Source organism: Rhynchophorus ferrugineus, unplaced genomic scaffold, assembly GCF_030347505.1.
Source record: "Rhynchophorus ferrugineus isolate W39M unplaced genomic scaffold, kcgeb_rfMv2 rfM3, whole genome shotgun sequence".
In the NCBI taxonomy this organism is placed as follows: Eukaryota; Metazoa; Arthropoda; class Insecta; order Coleoptera; family Curculionidae; genus Rhynchophorus; species Rhynchophorus ferrugineus.
This window is the reverse complement of record NW_027472582.1, coordinates 55,944,856-55,960,254: the sequence shown is the minus strand read 5'-3', so window position 1 is coordinate 55,960,254 and position 15,399 is coordinate 55,944,856. Positions and strand designations below refer to the sequence as shown.

The window sequence follows — 15,399 nt, the reverse complement described above, 5'->3', positions numbered from 1 at the left end:
TTTTGATCAGCGTTATCTATTTATGAATAACTGTTAAACAACCTAAGCTCCCTATTAAATGTGACAGTTTTGACATTTCCCTGTATGAAATACCTATCTCCACATAAACATTCAGTTATCCATTTAGTATATATGTTATATTAGTATGAGTTATTCAGTGCATTTAGACGCTAATGGCTAAAAATGTATTCTCGTTGATATACTGCTCCATCATATCTCAACTGTGGGATTTGAAAAATCAAAAAATATCAGAAGAACCAAAAAGTTCAAAGCCAATGAACTGACTTATTAACTATTACTATATGACCTATTGGATTAGAAAGCTTAGAAATTGAAGAATCAACTATTTCCAGATTTGTAGATGCGATACTATTTGATTGAAAATACCATTCCGAACCGTTTCGCGATTTAATTACTTGCCAGAACAAAAAGAAGACCTTTCTGTGGCGTGTTGTGATTGGGGATCATTTGGGAGGACTACAACAATCCCGAGTCTAAAAAGTCGTGGATTTCTCCAGGAGAGCCATTCACATCGACTCCGAAGGGATATATTCATTCAAGGTTGATTAGAAGTTCATGAATCTACTATGACAACCTCAAGCGTAAGAAGTCATGAGTTAGTCCAAGAGAGACATCCACATCGACCAAAGTGGAATATTCATATACATAAAGTCTTGCTGTGCACATGGTGGGATCAGCAAGGTGTAGTGTGGGCAGTGTATGCTAACCATGCAATGGTCACCATTTTTGTCTTTCTAGTTTTATCAACCATGCGTGGCAAAACTTGTATAGGCTGCTTTATTGTAGCACCAGTAGGAAGTTCTGCCGAACCCGACATACTGCTCATACCCAGCTCGCCAAAAGTGCGTTCTGATTACCACTTGTTCAGATAAACACAGAATAGCTCAACTGGCAAATAGTTCCGAAATACTGAAGCTGGAAATACTAAAAATAGATCCATGATTTGATCATTGCCAAATCATAATCATACTTTTGACATGATCATATTGCAAGGATGGATTATATAAAAATGATGGAAAATAATGGGGAAAATATATAAAATGATTGAAAATATTTTTATTTACATAAATTGTACCTGTTTTATAATGCTTTAAAATTCTAAATCTTCTGATTCTAATTAAAAATAGAATCAGAAGCGACATCTGTTGTCAAATTCATGGGAGAAAAATATTGTCAAATTTAATAACGACTACGATAAAGAAAAATTCTGTAGATTTTACAAACAAATTATTCTATAATCAAAATATAATGCGATATAATTAACTTTTTTACGGATATTTGGAAAATAGCTAAAGCTATTTTGATTCGATAACTTGGAAAACCACTGAATGAACTTTATTCTTATACTATTACTATTAATATCCAAAATATTTCCGTTAAAAACTTCCGTTAAAAATGCTAAATACAATCATAGCTAGAAAAAATGTAATATCTAAAAACCAGTTCAGTTTCACGAACAAACGGCCAATATTCAACCAGGTACATTACATTACATATATTATCGAAAAGTCCACAAAGAGAAAAAAAGTGCCCTTAAAACAAAGGACCTAGTGTAAGCTTTCGAGGAAGACTAGCGTAAGGGACTTCTACATCTCAGCCAGTAAATTTAAATCTAAATAAAAATGCTAAATACTATCACAGTTAGAAAAAATGTAATATCTGAAAACCAGTTTAGTTCCACGAACAAACGGTCAACATTTAACCAGGTACATTGCATTACATACATTATCCAAAAGTCCACAAAGAGAAAAAAAGTGCCCTTAGTACGTAGGACGTAGTGCAAGCCTTCGAGGAAGACTAACGTAAGGGACTTCTACATTTCACCCCGAATATTTAAAGCTAAATAAAAATATGCTTACCCAATAATGGAAGAGACAAAAGTAGGTGTACCGCAAGTCAGTGTTTTTGGTCCTTTCCTTTTTTCCTACTCTATACATGTGACATACCAAAAACAGAAAATATTACTATGGCTACATCTGTTGTCTTGAGATGAATATTAATGCAAAACTTCGCTGAAAGCAGCATATCAAAAATAATGAAAAAAGCTCGAATTAAAATACACAAAAAATAGGTTATTTGAAAGAAAGTCTGGATTATCTGTAAATAATACGTTGCCTCTCTACAGGCAAATACTAAAACCTATATAGATCTATGGAATTCGACACCTTCGGATTCTAACTATCATAGAAGAAATTAAAACTGAACTAAGAAAGTTCTACAACTCTTGGAAAACGAAATCGTTTGATCTGTGTAGTTATGTAGCGAGGTATACTAAAGGATAGAAACATTGAAAAGTAGTACAATTTTTAATTTTGAATGTTAAATATGTTATAAATATGTTATATATGTTATAAATATTAAGGGCCAATGCGTCTTCCTAGATAAGTAACTAGTTTAAGTCGCTGTAGAGAAAAAATAATATTCGGTAATGACAAGCAGTATTATATACTACGGTTTAGCACCATTCGGCCTACCTGTGCTTCGAACCATGGTCATCGGCATTAACAAACCTACCTGGCTAAGGACAAATACCAACACAGAGACCAGTCAGGTTATTGCTGCCTCTAGACTAGTGTTTCCCATTTGTCGGGTCGCAACCCGGTAACGGGCCATCAAAATAAAATACTGGGTCGTAACATTACCGCCTAATTTTAAAAATAATTCCTACTATCGATTGACACATTGTAAATATTCGTAAGAGATGAGCAATGGATAAATGGGTAATTAAATAAAGTAGCAGTTCCGGGAGCAGCACAAGTAGATAGTTGAGTAGTAGTGAGCTAGTATAACCGAGTACAAATTCTAATATTGAATCCAACCAACAGGTGCACGATGAAAACGTAAATAAATCTTCTAAAATGAAAAAGGTGTCATGGATCCGGCAATATCTTGAAGATTACATTCAATTCTGCTTTTTGGAGGCCAGACATAACTAATCATTACGTGAAATTTACAATGTCGAACGATCAAACGAATTAATTAAATCTTCAAAGATGCAGTGGCAGTGGAATTTGAAACTAAAACATCCTGACTACACAAAAGCCGAAAGAGTTTTTCACCAAGAAGAAGAGAGAGTTAAATAATAGGAAAAAATATGGAGTAAATATTTTCACAAGGGTTTCAAACTCTAGTATACTAAACAATCTTGTGAAATTTTGCACTTTATTACCAAGTCCGGCTATCCACATGTTATTGGCGAGGAGATAATACTTACGTCGCTAAAAACTGCAGCGTTTATCGTTAGAAAATAAAACCACTTAGTCAGTTAGTGCTATTGAATAACACGGTAAAACGTAGCATTGTGGATATGGCAGATGGCATTAAAAAAACAGTCGTAAGCTATCTGAAATCATATCATTATATTTACAGGCAAATCGATGAAAGTACAGACATATCCGATACTGCCAATCAAATTTGTTTTATATGATATAATTTTGAGAATATTGTTTATAAAGACTTTATGTTTTGTAAATCTTTCCCAATACGAACAACAGTTGAAGAAATATTCAACTTCATTAATGATTACATCTGGGCCAATGGTAAAGGTGGTAACGTCGGAATATTTATGGACGCACTCTAGCATTTATAGGGAGGCATTGGTTGTCAAAAAAAATGGCTTTACCCTTGATAGCCACAACGAAAGTGTGAGTCAATTTCATAAACCTTATAAAATCTCGCTCACTGAACTTGAAAAATATAGAAGCAGAATTTGAAATGGAACCAAACCTTAGGATGAAACATCCGTTAGTTTTCGTGAAGAATCCATGTTCATTTAGTAAAAAATAAGCAGCAGCTCCATCCTTCGCGCTAAAATGTAATAATTAAATAGGCGATACCAAAATATGTAGTATTAAGAAAATTTTCATTATTTTACCTAATGGAACTAGCTTGGGTTAGAAACTATTAAGTGGGCCACGACTGGACAGTGTGAAAATTGCTGGGCCATAGCAGTACTACGTTTGGGTAAACACTGCTCTAGACAAACCACAAATATAAGAAGAATGTGTATACATACCTTGGAGGAATCCTACCAGAGACTTTCTTAACAGTAGAAAGAGATCTGTCAGCTTGATCATTGCGGCTATCAAGTCTTAACAGTATAGAAAGAGTAGTACAAGAAATAGGCCAAAAGCCATGAAGCTATTTTAGACTCCTTTTTGGTATGGATTATAAGTATTATAAGTAGTAGTAGTAATGATATGACTGACATAATTGAAATATAGAATAAGAATATAGAATAGAAATATAGAACTGAAATATGGAAATATATAGTAGAATTGGTATGAATATTTGAGGAATAATTCTATTGGTGAGAGTACAAAATGAAAATTATTGTATAGAAACATGATTAAACACTTTTATTTGTACTAATTCAAGGCAGAATGAAAATATTAAAATAAACAGAATTACACATATATGGCTGAAATATTAATTGGTTAAATACTTAAATATATATAAGAACGAAATACAAAAAAACCAATATAAACCTAAAATTACGATATAATATTTGAAATGTAAAGTTCTTTTCCAGTTCTTTACTTTATTACACAATTTATTACAAGAATTTAGTAATTTTATTCAGGTTCTATTAAATCTGTAAATGTTACTTTAGGTGGTTTAAAAGTAAAAATTTTGATGCAACAAATTAATCTAAAAGCACTTTCTAACAAATAAAAAATTCAAAGAAGTTCAAGTTCAAAGCCGACTGATATCATTACGCGAAATTATTATCGACTATAACATTGGTATTGATTGAAATTACGATAAAGTATTTATTTAATTGAAATAATTTTGTAAAAAACAGTTGATCATAATTAACCGAAGACTGAAACAAAAATGATTTCAATATGTCAAATATATGACAAATAATTAAAATATTAGTAATTACTCTCACAATGATGCTTAGCTATTTATTCTATTAGTCAATAAATTAAGTGTTTCGTGGAGAATATAGTACCTGACCCACCTTATTTATTATTCATTGCACTGTCACTCCTAAAAAATATTATTCGTCATATATACATATAAAGTTATAGATAACAATGGACCATATTTTTTGAGATAAACTGAATTTCCTAAAACCACTATAATTCCAAGTACATTTTTATCATCTCGTATCACGTCAAACTGACAGTAAATAGAAGCAATACATTGATATGTTCGCGGTACTCGTAACAATATATAAACTGGAACCGAATAATGGTAAACAGAAACAAACACAATTAGTTTATTCAAATCTGTTCTGGGATAACCCGGAGGTCAGTCTTATAAAATATTACGTTGGTGGGGATGAAGCGTTTGGAGAATGAGATGGACTCTGTCGGGTCTGTACTCTTATACAATACGGTTCTGTGACGATTTCTGAGTGTTTATCTTTATCCGTACTTCAGTTATCAAACAGTAAGTATACATTCTAATATTAGTATGACTTATTAATTGACATTGCTGATAATTTACCATTGAAACTAATACTTGTGAAGTAATATATACTACGTTATACATAATATATAATATTTAAATGAAAAGTAACTTTTTAATGTTTTTAAGATAAATTTAGTTAGTATAAATATTTATAGGACTATTGATTAAAGAAAGAAAATGTTAGAAAATGAGAAAGTTAGGAATAATCAGGTAATAGTCTTGTTGATAGTTGGCGTCAACAGAAGGAATTACAGGTATTGCTACTTTTTGATCCAGATGATGCGCTATAGCTATTTGTTTATGAGAATAAATGTTTTATTGTAGAGTCTTAAAAATATTATATCGGACTTTGTTCACGATATTAAAACGGTTGTTCGTCATGGAATGAAAGCCTTAGAGCCTTTTAAAATTGTTTTGTTCAACGTAGGTTCTTATAAACTAGAATCCAATCTTTATATACTTAAATTTGTAAAACTAAAAAATAAGGTGTTCCTTTTTGACAAGAATTTTGCATATTTCTGTTGTATTTCAGTGGACTTCTTGATATGGACAATTTAATATAACAGTATATAGAGTCAGAGTCACAGTAGACAGAGTCAGTAATAATTATAATGAATAGTGATTTTTTTTTCACATATATCATCCTTCCTTGAGACATTATAGTTGCATTTATTGTTCGCAGCTCGCATCATACTACTGGTTAAATTAAACGGTCTTCATATTTCTCTACAATGAAATGCTTAACATTAGAATTTCGACAATAATTACCTTTATTGTGTTATTTAAAGAAATCTGCTATAGAAACACATCTGACGTCGAAGAATGTCTTACTTTTTAGATCGCTTTCTATGATGTGATGATCAATGTCCTTTTTGGAGCTATTCGCTGTGACCTGCCATTGATTCGAATGAATTTGTGATTGAATTTGTACTTCAACTGTGCACATATTGTCGCATCTTAAATTAATTGTTTCCTAATACGATCTTGGAAATAAGCTTGTAGACTTTGTCTTAAGAATCGCCTTTGAAAGTCCTCAAGCTTATAGATGTCAGATTATAATACTGCCCAAGACGTTAGTTTTAGTTTTGACCGTAACATGTTCTATTCTACATACGCAAAAGAAGGAAGAGCTCCTGCAAATTTGCCGACACGGATTATCAGCAGTAGTATAGTTTACGATAGGAGGTGATCCACCAATTGTTAATACTTTGGATATTTCTTCGCTCTCAAACTATATGAGTGCAATGAAAAATGTTAGGAGATGCATGAATGTCATGAAAACATCTAGAATCCTCAGTATATGTCTCAGCAAATAAAGCATTATCATCAGTGGACATTAGTGGTTATCATCAGTGGACAGTGTGTAGCATCATATTGAACGCCATGTCTATTCTTCTATTTTGGTTTAAGTGCATGTAGTATTGTTGTTTGTAAATAATAAACATAATGGTAGCTTTTGTTTTATTATCTACGGTTATATATAATTCGTTAAAATCAGCATTGTATTAATTCAAATTTTAATTTTTAGTGACACAATCTTATATATGTTTCCAACACCGCTAAAATCTGTAATTTTTTTACTCGGTTGCATCTGATTTCTTATACAGGGAACATATCAGCGCTTCTCTTTATCTTTTTATTTTATCTTGAGTTCGTAAATCTTTAATTTAAATATTATTATACAAACACGAGGGAAACATGTAATATCTACAGGCTGATATTTTTAATTAAATCTTCTTGCTAGGTGCTTTTAATGATACAAAGTTTAACATTATAATAATAGTATAATTTCAATCTCCTATCATAGGCATTATTTAATCTGAAATGGATTTACAGTACTACTTTAGCTAGGTTAATACTACATTAGTTCTCTGCTTTTTGTACCAGTATAACAGGTCAATTTAAAAGTCCCCGGCCTGACACATAGATCGCGGCTAGAAATAAATCAGTTTTTCAGTTAGTCATAGCGTTCAAAAGATACCTGCATATAATTTGAGAGCTGTCGGATCATTATTTTGTGAATTATAGCAATTTCAGTGAAGCAACTTTTGTTATTGTCAAAAAAATGGATAAAAAGTTATTTCGCGCGTTGATAAAATATTGCTTTTTGAAGGGAAAAAATACAGTTGAAGCAAAAACTTGTTTTGATCGAGTTTGCAGATACCTTTCCAGGAAAAACAACTATTAAGGATTGGTATGCAAGGTTTAGACGTGGTGAAATGAGCACCGAAGACGGTAAAGGCAGTGGACGCCTAAAAGAGGTTGTAACCGACGAATATATTTCAAAAATTCACAAAATCATTTTGAATAACCATAAATTGAAATTGAATAAAATTGAATGAAATTAAAACAGCGACGAGTTGATGATTCGGGGGAGTGTTTGAAGATGATCAAGTATAATAAACACGAGTTTTTGCGTTGATATGTGACAATAGATGTAACATGGCTCCATTATTTCACTCTGAAGTCCAATCGACTGTAATGTGAGTGGACTGCACAAGATGAACCCACTCCAAAGCATGGAAAAACGCAACAGTCGTCTGGCAAGGTTATGGCGTCTGTATTTTGGGATGCGCATGGAATAATTTTAATTGACTACCTTGAAAAAGGAAGCACTATCAACAGATACTATTATATAGCGTTATTGGACCGTTTGAAGGACGAAATCTACTAAAAAGGCCGCATCTGACGAAAAAGAAAGTGCTGCTTCACCAAGACAATGCACCGTTCACAAGTCAGTGAAAACGAGGGCAAAAATCCATAAATTGAAATTCGAATTCCTTCCTCATCCACCGTACTCTCCATATATGACCTCCAGCGACTATTTTCTTTTTTCAGATATTAAAAGAATGCTCGATCGCCGAAACTGAGGCCTATTTTGAAGAAAGGTACAGATCGTACTACAAAAATGGTATCCAAAGGTTGGAGGATCGCTATAATCAGTGTATCACGCTTGTTTTATTATGGTAGGCGGGGGACTTTTCAATTGAACTGTTGTTATGCCACATAATCTCAAATTTATATTTGGAGCATCGGTGCTTCGGTAGAGCCTAAGATTGATTGAAGTATTGTCTTGAAAATATAATCCGCATTATTTTAGTGTGATCTGTATTGCCGCTTATAGCAATCTACTTTCTTTAACAAGGTAAATTCTGAATTGAGACAGTTGTTTTGAGGGAACCCACTCCTTATGCCACCATTTAGTACTGAAATTTCTATGCATATTAACATTCCAATTGATATTCAGATACAATAATGTCTATAAATATCTATCTAAGAATATCTGTAATACATATATAAAAATGTCTTGTTACATATTATAGCATACTTTATTGAAGGGTTGTATATAACAATATTAGCAACATTTTTAGCCGTAAAAAGAAAATACCTAAATAAAAAATATATGGAACATAAAAGAATAACGTAGAATATAAATATAGATTTTCAACTGGTAACTGATGATTGTGAGCTTTTTACTGAAATATACTACTGATATAAAGTATAGTGTATATATTTCTAGTAAGGTGAATACTACTGGTAAAATCTTGAAAAGCAAATATATAATTTAATATAATAAAAAGCTACATATTTTTTTTAGTATTGTTCGAAATATTCCAACAGTCTCCAACTGAATTATGCTATTCCTGAATAAACTACAACAATTACTCTAACTTATCATTTAATTGTTGTTACCAAAATCGTAAAATATATCGGAAATACAATTATTATTTAGTACTATTTTTATTTATCATATTCGTAATAGTATTTTTATTCAAGTAATCGTTTATGGTAAAGTTGGCCAAAAGCTGTAGGTCTACATATAAACTCTTTGAAAAGGAGATTTTAAATTAAATAGCATATTATCTTCAAATAGGTTAATACCAATAATAGAGAATTATTGGTAAATTCTAAGGGAATATTAAATAAATATTTATATAACACATATTAATAATAAATTAAACTTAAATCCTTTAATTTTTTAAAATCAATTTACTAGCATTTTTTTTATTTAGCATTTATTGAATAATCAAGGCAAAGGCAAATCAAACATTCACAAATCAGCAGGGGAATTAAGCTTGGAAATATTGCTTATTATTTTATTTAATTATGCGTCAGAAACCTAGAGTCTTCTAGATAATGCACGATTGTTGTTGCGGAAGAACATTACAGGCTTAGAAGTGGTAAATTATTAGTAATTTTTACACACATCGTATAAGGTTTTCAACTAAAGACTGCCTCTATGTTGATTAGAACAAACGTGTAAAAACTTCTCATCCAAGTTTAAGAAGGTCTTCTAAGTCATGTGATCGCCAAGAAGTCGAGCAATATTATGAGCAATATAAATTCATTTTCCGTCTATAAAATGGTTTCTAATAGATTTAGTTTATTTGGCTATAGCATTCTAGGATATATAAAATAATATGAGCACCATGCAATATAGTATATCTTGTTGCATGTTTGCAAGACTGTTTTTTCAAGAAAGTATTTCTCAACTATCATTACATGCCTTCGCAAGTCATGTACACGCTTTGTTCTGTACAAGAGTGATGCCGTTTTCATAAAACCTGAGCACTTGACGATTGAAAGAATGTATTGTAGTGTGATGAATCATTGTTAATATTGTTTTCTACAAAGGACTAGGTTTATGTATGGAGAACCCCAAAACAAGTTTACGATCCAGGCTGCCTCTTTCCTATAGACAGAATGCGGGATGTTCGGAAGTTTTTCAGATAATTCTTTCATATACGTCGCCGGGCGGATTACTGCCAATGAATACTTCGACATATACTGATTGCCAAAATACTGCCACATTCCAAGACGATAATACGTCCACAGACAGCCAAGTAGATTCAGTGTTGGTTTGAGGAATCTCATAAAATCATCAAATATCTTCCTTGGCGAACATAATCACCGGAACTCAGCATATTTGAAACGTTATGGGGAGTAGATTTCTACCTCCAACACCATTGAGGCAATTAGCTAATACAACTACAAATCGATTTTGTGAGGAACTCTAGGATTTTAAAAACTTTTGGTGGCTCAACACCTTATTACGAAGTATTGTGTATATGTCAAATAATCGTATTATTTTGTCTAACCGCCATATCTGGAGCCCAGCTTTCAAATTTAAAATTTTTCCTTATTAAAATAAGGGAAAATTATTTTTTATTATGCCTTATATGTATTCTTATTATTTTTTATTATATATTTATTTATAGCTTATTTGTAATATTGTACTTACGATAATGTACAAATTCTGATTGTATTTACGTTGAGTTTTCATCCAACAGAGATTGTGATTGTGCGACATCAAATTTTGGACTCTAATGGTAAGGTTGACATCTATCAGGTTAAAAAATGTTTCATTCTATTTTATAAAATAAGGAATATCTTTTAATTCATGTAAAATAATAACGTATAGCGACGTAAAATTAAATAATCGTTAATTGTAAATTATTCTTATTGTTGTCAAATATAAATTTGTAATCGTGAACTACCTTACTAGCCGACAAGACTAACGAGAATACCTCTTATTAAAAATTTTCTGTTATTAGATACTATTCTGGTCTAGATTCCACTGTCAATAAAAATTGCTAGTTACAAATCAATAATTATATAATACATTACATTTTTTATTTATTACTACTTTCGGTCGCTTGTTTCAATCCAACTGATTTGACTACTTTTTATTATCTGGATGTTTCGCTGGCCATTTTCGTTCCCACTGATTTTACTACTTTTTTACTATCCACGGTTTAGTCGCTATTTGCAGTCCGACTACTTTTTGCTATCGATTGTTCCTGTAGAGACTTTCAGTCGCTATTTTCGGTTTTACTACTTTTTACAATAGAGTGTTTCAGTCGCTACTCTCTGTCCGACAAGTTTCAGTCATAAGTTAACCGCGACACTGAAAGTAACGCGTGACCAATTTTATGCTACATGTAAATATATGGTTTTATGTTTGATTTGTAATATGATTGTAAACAACAATGTTCATAGCAGCATTTAGGAGTTGTATTTGTCAATAACATTTATTATTGTAAAACGCTAAAAAGTATTTGATTGACAAATAGTGAAATAGTTTTGACTGTATTTATCTTGGCAAGCATTAGGTCTTTTTTTTAATGACATTTTCAATTTTCTAAGTCTCTCGTTATTTGTTCGTGTTTCGAATGTTAAAACTTATTTCATTGAAGTTTCAACGAATAATAATCTTAATATATTCCTTATTAAGGGTTAATAAAACTATTATTTTATTTAAAAATGGTGCGGTAATTAAACAGTTGATAAATATTGATTGAGAAAATAAGATATAAATATATTGCTCATTATTGTATTCAAATTTGTATTACAATTATTCTCAATTATAAAGTTTAATGATGCCTAATGCCATACTTTTTGCAGGTAATTTCGGACCTACGTTTCAATTTTCTGCTAACATTACAAGTTAAAAAAAAATAAAAGTTTTTTCGCACTGTAAGGACGTACATGAACATATACAAAATACAGTTAACGATTGTTAATATGATGCAATACTTAGATTATGATCTGCCGATACGTGGTAAAACTACTATAAATGTTAGCACTTGTTTTAAACAGGTTACAAACATAAACAAACTAATCGTGTCGTATCGTATATATTGCTCTTATTTAACAATTAACAAAAATGCTCTGAATATATTCAAGGATATGAGAAGAAATTTATGCAAATCACGATATTTATTTCTTAATAAATCAGTTAAATACCGACATATAAAATATACACTAATACTACTTGTTTCGTCAGGTATTTACATAATAAAGTAATACGGAAATTAATTGATGATTATGTTAATTAATTATGTTTTGTTGTATTATATTGTGTATAATAGTTATCTATCAAATTGATTTTAAACGAAATTTTTGATAGTAATTTTTCATATTTAAAGCGTTTTATAAAATTTATCACATACCTTTTTTATTACAGATCCAAATGGATGTTACCTTCACCCTGTTGGGCATTATATTGATATGTGTAACTATAAAAGATGTCTCAACGAAACAAGTAAGTAATTTTGTCAATTTAAAAAAAAAATCTATAATTTGGGATTCTTATTTTTATTTGATAACATTTAAGGATTTAATATTGATATCGCTCTGACATAATAGTTAATCTTGTTTCCACATAAGACAGGTTTAACCTTTACAATAAGGTTATTTCATTTACGTTGCTTACATATTAGTATATTGGAAATATATATATATATATATATATATATATATATATATATATATATATATATATATTTTTTTTTTTATTTCATTTATATTTATTATTATGCTTTTAATTTTTATTTTCTGATATTTTATATATTACTCTCTTAATATGCTTCTATTAATTCTTAACAGGATATCCTTCTTTGATATATCAGATCATTGTCCAACCCTCCCCTCATTCTCTATTTATCTTAGAGAGTTAATTTATCAACATAGTTTATTTGACAACATATATAAACTACGAAGATATATGGATTATCCCTGTGTACACAATAACTTCATATCAAACATTGTCTCAAGTATCACATTTGGCATTTCCAGGTTGGAAGCAGTAATCTATATGGCGTTCTTATTTATGTATTATTATAACTGGTTATGTATGTAAATTCCTTGTTGAAATTGAAAATGTTGAAAAGAAAGCGACAACTCAAGATTTCTATCGTGGAGTTTTACTAACCCCAGGATACTTTGTTGATGATCCCCGTTTTATAGACAGGTAACGAACAATTTGGGGTTCAAAAATAAAAGGTTTTATTTTACTTACACTTTACTTACTTATAATGTAATAAGCAGAGCAAATATTTAAATTACAATGTCGCTGTCCCATATGGGTATCTACAGTAAGTTGTGTAGTTCGTTTACTAATTTATTTTAATTATTTTCACCTAAATGTGAATGACATAACATGTATAAAATGTCAATGTAAATTCCAATTTTGTACGCTTGAGCAATGGAGCCACTGCAATCCGTTTTTGGTAGCGGCTCACCCTGAACTGTAAAATCTCCAGTAGACTATATTAGTGCCCAACAATGTCTACTTTTCACCTCATACCCGGAACTTATATGCCAGAAATAGGGATGTTTTTCCACTTCTAAAATTTGTGGCTGGTGGTCTCTTAGTATCCTTAAGTTTTGTGACCTTACAGTTTCAACTGTGAAACTTTTGTCCTAACTCCACTTAACTATGGCAAATTCCAAATCGAGCTCTCTACTTTTCTTGTGATTTGATTATTTTCTTGATGAGTTGGTAGATTCTGTTTAATTGAATTAATTAAAAAGTGAACAGCCTTATAATATACACAAAATCCAACCAACTATACATATTTTATTTTTGTTTAATAAAATACAAGACAGCAATCATAAAAACACATAACGATAATCAAACATTTAATTAAAATTGATTACGCATTGATCACAATTCAAATTTAATCGTTTATTTTATTTTATTCACCAAGTTTCCTTTTTTTACTGTAAATGACAACGTGATTACGGATTACTGATATAGATTTAGCTAAATTTGAGCAATGCCGACTTCGTTGGTACAGCGGTAAAGGCGACAGGACGGTCAAGTTACTGTTAGTCGCGGTTTCTAATCCTGCTGGGGCATGGATATACTTTATGTTTGTTATTGTAATTGTAAATGTCTTTATAGACAACAGTGAAAAATCCGACAAGGAATAATCAACTCACGCCAGTAATCAACCGGGGTAAGAGCGGATGTCTTCTGAGATGGTCTCTAAGTTGTTCACTGGCCAGTCGGTTGGCTTAATGCCGAGAACCGTGGTTCGGAGCCCAAGTTAAACTGTAGGTCCAGTCCAGAAATACTCGTTGATAACGGAAGCAACGCAATTATGTTTTTTTGAAGTAACAAATACCCTAAAAGGAAAGATTTTTAAAGTAGACCTTTAAGCTAAAACATCATGGCGGATCCTCAACAATTTTACCAGTTTCCTAAGATGCTTTTGTAGACAGTAAATAACACCTACATAATAGGCTAAAAATGAATATTAGAAAAAAATTTATTATTGCGAAAATTTCGGAATATTTCAAATATATCCACGAAGAAACATGGTAGAGAATCTAGAATTTAGTTAGTCTCCTATTCGAATTATTTAATAGCCACTGAAGACTTTATTAATTTAAGTATAAAATTATTTATGTACAGGAATCGACAGTTCCACAAATTTATGAAATGCGTATCGATACAAATGTTTCCAATCGTTACGCCAAAACTCTCATCACCAGTAAAATTAGAAATTACCACACAAAGGCACAAGAAGTCAAATTTTCAGTAATAATTCCGGAAAAGGCTTTCATCTCTGGATTTATTATGGAACTCGATGGAAAACAATACGAGGCGTACGTAGGAGAAAAAGAAGAGGTGAAGAAACAGTACGACGCGGTAAAGGGATAATATAAAACATGTAGAATATCACGACTCATTTTTTGATTCATTTCAGGCAGTTGCGGGTGGAGCTGCTGCTGCCCACGTGTCCGTAAAGGCAAGAGATTCCAACAGGTTTACGGTGGCTGTCAACGTAGAACCTCAAAGCAAAGCAACGTTTTATCTTCGCTATGAGGAACTGTTGGTTAGAAATGGCGATAAATATGAATTGGTATTAAATATCCACCCGAGGCAACCTGTCAAAACTTTAGAAGTGGTGGTAGGTTACAACATTTAGTTAATCTTACATTTAAGAAATTAATTTTAGTAAATTATAATTACTAACTCAAAGTTTGCTATAATATAAAAGCTTAAAGACTCCATGGACGTAGAAGAGTTACGAGAGTAATTTAGTAATTCAATGACTGCTAAAGCTGCGTTATTTGGTTTGTATTTGACAGCCATCGACTGCAGACAACTTCTCTAATTTTAACACAAACAGAAAAATGATTAATTATTGCGTTTTGGACAAGAAA

At 31.3% G+C, this 15,399-nt stretch overlaps 1 protein-coding gene across 13 annotated transcripts in view; it reads left to right on the top strand.

Moving 5' to 3' along the window:
- The first annotated feature begins 5,220 nt into the window (after positions 1–5,220).
- Positions 5,221–15,399, top strand: part of LOC143194215 (inter-alpha-trypsin inhibitor heavy chain H4) — a 30,161-nt gene continuing 19,982 nt past the window's right edge. For all 13 annotated transcript variants that reach the window (XR_013005256.1, XR_013005254.1, XR_013005255.1 and 10 more), the window contains exons 1-4: positions 5,221–5,421; positions 12,410–12,487; positions 14,645–14,881; positions 14,940–15,143. Coding sequence is in view for 4 of the 13 variants with exons in the window: in XM_076400817.1 (XP_076256932.1) it covers positions 12,416–12,487; positions 14,645–14,881; positions 14,940–15,143 (513 nt within the window). In the remaining 9 variants the exon portion in view is untranslated. The remainder of the gene's footprint in view (positions 5,422–12,409; positions 12,488–14,644; positions 14,882–14,939; positions 15,144–15,399) is intronic.